Source organism: Thunnus thynnus, chromosome 21 (genome assembly GCF_963924715.1).
Source record: "Thunnus thynnus chromosome 21, fThuThy2.1, whole genome shotgun sequence".
Classification (NCBI taxonomy): domain Eukaryota; kingdom Metazoa; phylum Chordata; class Actinopteri; order Scombriformes; family Scombridae; genus Thunnus; species Thunnus thynnus.
In genome coordinates this window covers 11363684-11373252 of record NC_089537.1, presented here as the reverse complement: position 1 = coordinate 11373252, position 9569 = coordinate 11363684, and the positions used below count along the sequence as shown (strand labels likewise).

General features: G+C 40.3%; 1 protein-coding gene across 4 annotated transcripts; it reads left to right on the top strand.

Annotated features, from left to right (window-relative positions):
* The first annotated feature begins 353 nt into the window (after positions 1–353).
* u2surp (U2 snRNP-associated SURP domain containing) lies at positions 354–9545 on the top strand. 4 transcript variants are annotated; one of them, XM_067578290.1, is made up of 26 exons: positions 354–470; positions 1267–1365; positions 1509–1623; positions 1737–1861; positions 1963–2033; positions 2252–2340; positions 2487–2522; positions 2631–2713; positions 2886–3051; positions 3309–3520; positions 3906–3949; positions 5727–5831; positions 5939–6005; positions 6129–6292; positions 6384–6546; positions 6682–6761; positions 6884–6971; positions 7095–7232; positions 7365–7554; positions 7646–7726; positions 7859–7910; positions 8006–8153; positions 8245–8355; positions 8444–8571; positions 8718–8903; positions 9006–9545. In XM_067578290.1, the coding sequence occupies exons 1-26, from the start codon at positions 426–428 to the stop codon at positions 9142–9144; spliced, it is 2925 nt and encodes a 974-aa protein (XP_067434391.1). In that variant the 5' UTR covers positions 354–425; the 3' UTR covers positions 9145–9545. The 4 variants fall into 4 exon arrangements, with proteins under 4 accessions (XP_067434391.1, XP_067434390.1, XP_067434392.1 ...); XM_067578289.1 differs by having other exon boundaries at positions 8694–8903; XM_067578291.1 differs by lacking the exon at positions 2487–2522 and having other exon boundaries at positions 8694–8903.
* The last annotated feature ends 24 nt before the right edge of the window (positions 9546–9569 follow it).

Here is a 9569-nt window from a genome sequence, read left to right as displayed (position 1 = left end):
GATCTCTGTACATAGACATACTTAATGTGCATACATACAGAACAAATATTGTTAAATACATCTATATACAGTTTAAAAAATGTTGCAGTGTTTATATAGTTCTCACTTATTTGTATTGTATGTATGTATTTACCACTGTACTTTATTCTACTGTATTTCTAGCAGACAGCAAAATCACAGTTCTTCTATTTATGTAGGCTACGTTTTTTGTTTTAATTTCACACTTGCTTTGGTAATGTAAACGTCTATTTCCTATGCCAATAAAGCCTCTTTGAATTGAACTGAAATGAATTGAGAGTGAGTGAGAAAATAAGTTTTAGTCATCATTAACTCGGTGATTGACTGTGTCGCCTAGACTTTCACATTTGCCGCACATTTGCCGCTAGCTTCTAATCGGAGATCGATTTTATGTAGCTCCACAAAAGATGGCGGACCGTACGCCTGGTGGCTCTCAGAAAGCTAGCGCTAAGGTGAATTTACCGTTTGTACTTGCATTAGCTCGGTCTTATCTTCTGTAATGAAAACAATGTCAATATTAGTGTGTCTGAACAACGTTGAGTGTTTTATGTGTTTTTAGCTTGCAAGAGACGAGAGTTAGGAGTGCACCCAGCGGTGTTAGCCACACTGGCTAATGTTGCTAAGCTAAGCTAACACTTTAGCTTCCACAAGCAGGCGGTTGATCCAGAAAAGAATGTTGTTCTCACAGCTAATTTACAGGGTTGATAAAGCTATAGCTAATCTTAAGAACAATGTGTGGTGGGTATATGCTTGAGTGTAGCAACAGTAAATTAAATATTTGGGAGTTCGGGCCTATAACAATATCTCAGCGTTAGGTAGCTCCTTGCAACAGTCATTATTTCGTCGCATTCAGTCGGTGGCGCTGTAGCAGATACCAGGTTGTAGGCCTCTGGCTAATTTTACCCAATTGTTGTTATTGCTTTATATCCGACAGCAACAAAATAGTAAATGTGCAGTAAATGTAAAGTACAGTGCAACCACATAAAGTCTGAACTATGATCACAAAACTACGAGTGAACACAATCCATTTAACAGTGTAGCGCGAGTTGCGTGGTATTACGGTAACTGACCTCGCTTCACTTCACTGTCAACATGATAATTGTCATGCTTAGTTGTCATTTGAATAATAACACTGTTTGAAGCGGAAATGATTTCTGTGATGGCCTGTGTGTATGTGATTCATATGCACCTAATTAACAGTTAAAAGATACCTGTTGAAAGCCAACCATGCTTTGTTTACATCGGCAGGCGCTGCTTGAGAGCAAACTCAAGTCCTTCAGTATTGGAAAAATGGCAGTGGCAAAGAGGACCCTAAGCAAGAAGGAACAAGATGAAATAAAGAAAAAAGTAAGTATGATGGGTTGTTTTTAAATATTATAATATCAGCCACATAATCCATGTTGAGGCCTAACATATTTTGCAAAAACTGCATCAGCTGACGTTATATGAATTGACTATTTATTTACTTTGACACTGGTTTCTGTGTTCAGGAGGATGAGCGGGCAGCAGCAGAGATTTATGAGGAGTTTCTTGCTGCATTTGAAGGAGGAGGGGAAGGCAAAGTTAAGGCTTTTGTCCGTGGTGGTATTGCAAATGCAACAAAGGGTACAGTATTTACCAAATGGATTGCATGATATGTTAATGCACAAGTACAAGTTGCAACATCCTCTGACTTGGAAAAGATGACATACGAACTAACACATTCTTTCTCCTTCCAGAGGAAGCAGCAGCTGATGAGAAGAGAGGAAAGCTGTATAAGCCCAAATCACGTTTTGAGAGCCAAACGAAAAGCTTCTTGCCTTTGGAAACACCACCTCAGTTTTTAGCATTAGACAAAAGACATGTAAGCACTGTCACGGTCAAAAAGTAGCATCTCGCCTACTGCTATAATAAATACTGCTTTGTTTTTATTGTGCTAATCATATTTCCACATCTGTTTTTCAGCCTTTGAAGAAAGGTAATGAAAAGGAAAAGAAGAAGAGTAATTTGGAGCTCTTCAAAGAAGAACTTAAACAGTACGTGTCAACACACAAATCTGCTAACCATTTTAGTTGTTTAGGGTTTTGGAAATCCAGGTGTTGATGTGGGAAATAGTAGAAAAGTGAAACAGCATGTTGCTTGGAGGAGTACACTTGGACTATTCACTTTTTCCAGGAAAATGAAGTTTAAATGATCATGAAAGTAGTAATACTTTTAACATAGGTTGTACTTACATATATGCTGTTTCCTGCAGAATACAGGAGGAAAGGGATGAACGACACAAGATGAAAGGACGTGTTAGTCGTTTTGAACCTCTTTCGGGAATTGACGGAAGGCGCTCATGTAAGTGTCTTTAAGCTGCTTGACTGTGTTTATGTTCTAACTTGGCCTTAAATGGCCTCTGTCCTGCACGCCTTACTCCTCTCCCCACCCGTCATTTCCACTTTTACCCTGAAACAAAATTTATACTGCTTTTCTGCTTCTTTTAGCGGATGGTTCTTCAAGGAGAAACCGTCCGTCCAGTGGTAATTTTGACTCAATATAGTGGCCGTGAATATCTTCATCTTGCTAAGAACATGTTTTGTCCTGTCAGACAGCCGTAGGAATTTTTTCTCTTTTCTATGTCTCTGCAGTTTTGGATGATTGTGCACCAGGTTCCCATGATGTTGGAGACCCATCCACTACAAACTTGTATCTCGGAAACATCAATCCACAGGTGAATTTATATCCAAATATAATGAAAGGTGTAGAGGAGAGACACTAAAGCACTGACTGACTGCTTTAATCTGTATAGGAGGGCTTGATTTGAGCCTGTGCTTATGTCCCTGATTTCCAGGTGTTATTTAGTACATGTTCTTTATGTATGTCTTCCTGTCTCTGATTTGTAGATGAATGAGGAGATGCTGTGTCAAGAGTTTGGCCGCTATGGCCCGCTGGCCAGTGTGAAGATCATGTGGCCGAGGACAGACGAGGAGAGGGCTCGGGAGAGGAACTGTGGCTTTGTGGCTTTCATGAACAGGAGGGATGCTGAGCGAGCACTCAAAAACTTAAATGGTACGTTTTTAAAATATAAATATTTAAAGGAATAGTATTGGTAGGCTGATTTTGTTACATTTGAACAGCCAGGCCAGCTGTTCCTCCTGTTTCCACTCCAGTCTGTATGCTAAGCTAAGCTATTCAGCGTCTGGTTCCAGTGTAAAGTACATAATACATTTATGAATGTCTCGGGGGTGAAATTACTTATCATGTATTATTAAAATAATTATTATTTATTATTATTATATTACAATGTCTTTTTACCCCCATTACAGGAAAGATGATAATGAACTTTGAGATGAAATTAGGATGGGGCAAAGGTGTGCCCATTCCACCCCACCCCATCTACATCCCTCCTTCCATGATGGAGCACACACTCCCACCGCCTCCCTCCGGCCTTCCTTTCAACGGACAGCCCCGGGAGAGGCTAAAGAACCCCAATGCTCCCCTGCTTCCTCCACCTAAAAACAAGGAGGAGTTTGATAAGGTAACTCAGAATGTCAGCTTAGTATTTTCACATGGGTTATGGCAGTGTTTTGTTAATTCTGCTGGTAAGATGTTAGCCTTTTATAATGATCGGTCAGTAAAGGTTTTAATCCTAGTTTCTGTAAGTGATAGATTTTGTATTGTTAAACTAGTTCTGCACTGAATATCAGAGTTGGCATAATAAAATGTTATTGTGTGGGAAGTATGCAGTGTTTATGGTTAATGAGTACAGTGTCAGGGGTGTTTGGCCTGTAGTAAGACTGACAGCAGTAAAGGAAAGTTGTTGTCTCTTTGCACTTTTAAATGCATTTTTTATATTTTTCACCTGTTGCCTTTTAACAATACTCACATTCTATGTTTATTATCTGATGTGACTTCATATACAGACTCTGTCGCAAGCCATAGTCAAAGTGGTTATCCCAACAGAAAGGTACATGTTTTTCTTTTTTTAAATTGGTGTACAAACTTAGAAAAAAAAACATCCCATAATGAAGCTAAAAAGTTTGATCAGTTGATCACTGCATGCTACAGGGGGCTGGTCAGTATGGGTGAGCAATGGTTGAGGCAACTGTATAATGTCTCCATATTAGTACATAGAATAATACTGACTGAAGTTTGTTTTGTACCTAGCTCTTTCACATTCCACCATCACTCATGTTCCCTTTTTAAATATGTAGCCAAACATCAATATAGTGCTTATTTAATGTGCTGTTTAGAGCCAAAGATCATGACTCAAGTCCATCACAGTTCCAATCCATACATCAACATTTAATTGTGTTGCTCAACTTTAGTGACATGTTACTCTGCCACATATGTAGTCTGTTGATTCTAGATCTGTAGTTCCTGCTCTCTGACCATTGCTCACTCAGACCGTCTTCCCCCTTGGCCTCTGTCACTCTATCGGGAGCTCAGTAAATCTGGCCCCTGCCAAGAAAATCCAAACTTGCCAGTATTAGTCTATATATGACCTTTGACATTGGCCTTGGTGAGCAGCACAAGTTGAACTGTCTGCAGCAGCGAGGGACCTGAAAAGCATCATGGGATGGATTGGGAAAGTATACAGAATTTTACCCCGCCATTGGTACGATCGGCTCCAATACAAGTAAATGTGATCTGTGTTGTCAAATGAAAGACATCCTTTGTCTTGTTGGCCACTTTAGGCTAATTGTATGCAGCCTGCACCATGTATCTCTATCCAGAAATTGTCACAAAAGAACTCTAGTGATCCTATTTGCACTGTATTCAGTCATTACCAGCTCCACCACTAGATAAGCTATTTAGCCAATTTAGGCCAATAATCCTATACTGCTTTGGTTCTTCATCACTTCACATTAGTCAGGAGATGAGGGAGAATTGAAAGGCATCGTATTGACAGACTTTTCAGTCACTACAGTGTCTTATCAATGTCTCGCTCCTACTTTCCCAACTCCTTCAACTTCACTTGTTTCCCATTTTGTACTATTTGAATCAAGGAAGATCTCAAAGAAACGGTCCAGGCGGTGCAATGTAATTAAAACCTGTTGCACTGTAGTTTTGAAGAACACAGACATGAACATTATGATGAACTTTGTTACAATTTGCACACAATTTAAAAAAAATCTACTGTTACCTGAATTGTTAGTTTGAATTAAGTCTTAATTCATATGAATGTTTTACTATTAGCACTTGTTACTTTAAAAGTTTTGATTTTTGCCAGCAATTTATACATTGATGTTGTGCATAGGCCCAGAGGCATAGTCACAGTACATTTAATTTATGCCTGGTCATGTGACACTTTTTGACTGTTGTCTCTAATAAGATATGTCTCACCTCGTTCTTCACTTAGCAACAGTAAATTAGGAGTTGTTAAATGTTGTTGTACATCTATATAATATATATATAAATGACTCAGCCAGTATATATATTTTGGCTGAGTCACTGAAGTGATATCTTCTGCCCAGACATATTATATCAAGTCCATGGCAGTACACTATTCAGTTACAGCCTGCTATACGCAACAGCTGCAGTTATACCCTGCAACATTTTTTTTTATTTTTTTTTTTATATCAATCATGCATTACAGTATGTCTTTTGAGAGGCAACTGTTCTGAGTGTCAAACCACCAAGCATAAATTAAACTAAGCATAAATTGAACAGACAGGCTTTTTGTAGTGCTCAAGAGTCCGGCCAGTCTGAATCTGTTTGCTTTAACTGTGTTTTTCTTGTAGGAATTTGCTCTCTCTCATCCACCGAATGATCGAGTTTGTGGTGCGTGAAGGCCCAATGTTTGAAGCCATGATCATGAACAGAGAAATCAATAATCCCATGTACAGGTCAGTGCGGTTGCACATCAGAAATGTGTGGATTGTTGTCATTCCAGTAGTTAAAAGGTTGTTTTTGCAGAGATGTGATGTTATTTTTCCTTTCTTTTTCTTTTAAGGTTTCTGTTTGAGAACCAGAGCCCAGCACATGTTTACTACCGGTGGAAGCTGTACTCCATACTACAGGTTTGATTTCTATGTTTAAAAATTCCAGTGGCATCCATCCAAAACTTAAGAACAACATAATGTTCTGGGATCACAGTCAAGCAGAATATGTTTTGATATTGTCTGAAATCATTACTTGCTCAGGGTGAAGCACCGGGCAAATGGCGAACAGAGGACTTTAGAATGTTTAAGAATGGCTCTTTGTGGCGTCCGCCTCCTCTTAATCCATACCTCCACGGTCCTTATGATGACGGTGAAGAAGAGGAGGAAGAGGAGGAGTCCAGCAAGAAAGGCTGCTTAAAAGAAGAGTAAGACAATTTGCTCATGGATATTGACATAGGTTCACTTAAAAGGTCGGTTGTAAAACACTCTGCCGTCATTGATTCTTCATCCCTGCAGAGAGCGGGACAAACTAGAGGAGATGCTGCGTGGATTGACTCCAAGGAGGGGAGACATAGCAGAAGCCATGTTGTTTTGTCTCAGTCACGCAGAAGCTGCTGAGGAGATTGTGGAGTGCGTCACAGAGTCCCTTTCCATCCTCAAGACCCCTCTTCCGAAAAAGGCAAGGCATAACACTGGCCTTCTGCTGGGAAAAAGACCAATAATTAAATTGAATAAATTAAATTAGTAATCTGTGGTAGACCGTTATCTTGAGAAACATTCTGTTGGGGTTAATATTTTCTCTTTGACATTTCAGATTGCACGGTTATATCTTGTTTCTGATGTGCTGTATAACTCTTCTGCCAAAGTAGCCAACGCCTCTTATTACAGAAAATAGTAAGTCATGCAGTTTACAATCTTGGACTCTCTTACACAGCACTTTCAGTTCACGATAAGTATTCCAAAGTCACTACTTCAGTTTTTAATTCAAGTCATTGCTCTGATCCTCTTCTCAACAGTTTTGAGACAAAGCTCTGCCAGATTTTCTCAGACCTCAATGCGACATACAAAACGATACAAGGCCACCTTCAGTGTGAAAACTTTAAGGTACCAAATATCCACTTCCTGCTCAGTAAACTAAACATATAGAGTAATTTACACTATCAGTTTGTCACTTGTAGTATGTCACTCAGCCGTCTTGTCTTGGTTTTGTTTTCTTGTGTGTGGCAGCAACGTGTGATGTCATGTTTCCGTGCATGGGAGGAGTGGGCCGTGTATCCAGACCCCTTCCTTATCAAGCTGCAGAACATCTTCCTGGGTCTAGTTAATCTTTCCGTTGAAAAGGAGCCTGTTACCGTCCCAGTGGAGGTAAATGATGTAATGAGACTTCACCAATACAGTACTTCAAAATTCTCTTTGTAATAACTTTGCTTTCAAAACCTGTGCCATCATTTATTAAACTCCTAAGCTTGAATCTTTTTTGTACTGTGTTCCTCCCAGCCTGAGCCAACAGAGGACATTGATGGGGCTCCAATAGTGGAGTATGTAGATGGAACTCCACTGGAGGACGTGGATGGGGTACCGATTGATGCAGGACCTATTGACGGGGCCCCAATCGACGGAGCCCCTCTGGATGACCTAGATGGTGTTCCTATCAAGCCAATGGAGGAGGACATAGATGGAATACCTTGTGAGTGGTGCAGAGATTAACATAAGATATTTTATGACGACTTGTACAGTGACTCAATTTAAAAAAAATTTTATTTCCCTTGTCTTTAAAGTTGATCAATCCAAGGAGGCAACCTTCAAGGTAGCACCCTCAAAATGGGAAGCAGTGGACGAGTCAGAGTTAGAGGCTCAAGGTGAGACATTTAGGTTGCATCCAACTATTCAGTTTTAATGTACAAGAAGTTTTGACCTCAGCATATAAAAACCACCTATGTGTCACCAGTTCTGTTGTTTTCATTCTTAGTTGTCTTTTGTTTGCTCCTCAGCTGTGACAACTTCAAAATGGGAGATATTTGAGCAGCCAGGAGAAACTAAAAAGTGAGTTGTTTAGTGTCTTTTGAGGATAATGGTCTGTTCTGTTACACGGCAAATACCCTAACCCTTTTCTTAAAAAAACGTGTCCATCTCTAAAGGGACGAGGAGGACAGCGATGATGACGACAAGAGCCCCCGCTCAGAAGATACTCCGAGTTATTCTAACCCCATCAGAGATGACCCAGATATTAAGACCAAGATGTCTGAAATGAATGAGGAGAAACGCACCAAGCTGAGAGAGATAGAGGTACTTAACAATAGTCACCACCACCCAAATACTAACCACAACAGCTTAAAATGTGTTTTGAACATTTTCCTTCTTTGTGTTCTTCACCCAGGTTAAAGTCATGAAGTTCCAGGATGAACTGGAATCAGGGAAAAGGCCCAAGAAGCCTGGCCAGAGCATTCAGGAGCAGGTGGAGCACTACAGGGACAAACTACTACAAAAGGTATTGAATTATGCTCTGCAAATTCGACTACTGATTACATGACATACAGGATTCAACATTGGGGTCATTTATTGTTCTTCTTCGCTAGGAAAAAGAAAAGGAGAAACTTGAACGGGAGAAAGAGAGGGAGAAGAAAGACAAGGAGAAAGCTGAAGCACGGATTAAAGACTTGAAGAAGGAAAAAGAGAAGGAGGACACACCAACCAGAAAAGAGAGGTGAGATAACCAGTTGACAGGTTGCATTGCTGGTGTCAGGTTTATCAATCAGTAAAGGTGCAGTTCTAGTATTTGAGCATTCTTTATAAAACATGGGATTTGTTTAATTTCCTATCTGACAGATATTTGTCCCCTCCGGTTGATAGGAAGCGGCGTCACAGTGGATCACCCAGCCCAACGCGGAGCAGCAGCAGACGAGGACGGTCGTCTTCACCCCGTTCAGAGCGGTCAGAAAGATCAGAGCGCTCCGATCGCTCATACTCAAAAGACACATCCTCCCGCTCCTCTCATAAAGACTCCCCTCGGTCCAGCAACAAAAAGTCCTCCAAGAGGTACGAAATCACAGTTGAGCAGACATTATTTCTCTCTGGTTAGTTGAATCACGTTGGTTAATTGCAGGGGGAGTTAAAACTTAAATATGTTTTTCCTTCCAGATCTCCCTCATCACCTCGCACACCCAAACGATCCAGGAGATCACGCTCCAGGACGCCCAAGAAATCAGCTAAGAAGTCCCGCTCCAAATCAAGGTCCCCTCACCGGTCTCACAAAAAATCAAAGAAGAGCAAACACTGACACTTCTTTCCCCTCAACCTACAAACCAGCCTTTTTTTCCCTCCCTCCCCATTCTTACCTACTTTGCGCCGTATTGTATAAAAGATTTAAATGATTTGGCAGCTGAAGATCTCTGCCTAAATGTTAATGTATAGACAATGAAGAGTGGAGGGTGCTGCATGGGTTTCCATCTGGTATATAAAACAGATGGGGCTATTGCTGTTTTATATTGTAAAAAAAAAATAATGTGCTTGTGTGTCCTGATTCCCCACCACTTCCCAAATGGAATTCATCCATGTGGTAGACCACACCTGTACAAGAGTGTGATGACAATAGTCTTATATTCATGCTGTCATTTTCTGTTTTTGTAGTTCACATAAAAAACAAAAATTCGTAATAAAATTGTGTCATTTCTAATCAAACATGATGTGGTGATGTAGACAGAT

Coding starts and splice junctions, on each gene's coding strand:
- u2surp (XM_067578289.1), top strand. CDS start 426: ATGGCGGACCGTACGCCTGGTGGCTCTCAGAAAGCTAGCGCTAAG. Junction 2,034..2,251: donor TTCAAAGAAGAACTTAAACA/GTACGTGTCAAC, acceptor TGTTTCCTGCAG/AATACAGGAGGAAAGGGATG. Junction 6,547..6,681: donor AGACCCCTCTTCCGAAAAAG/GCAAGGCATAAC, acceptor TTGACATTTCAG/ATTGCACGGTTATATCTTGT.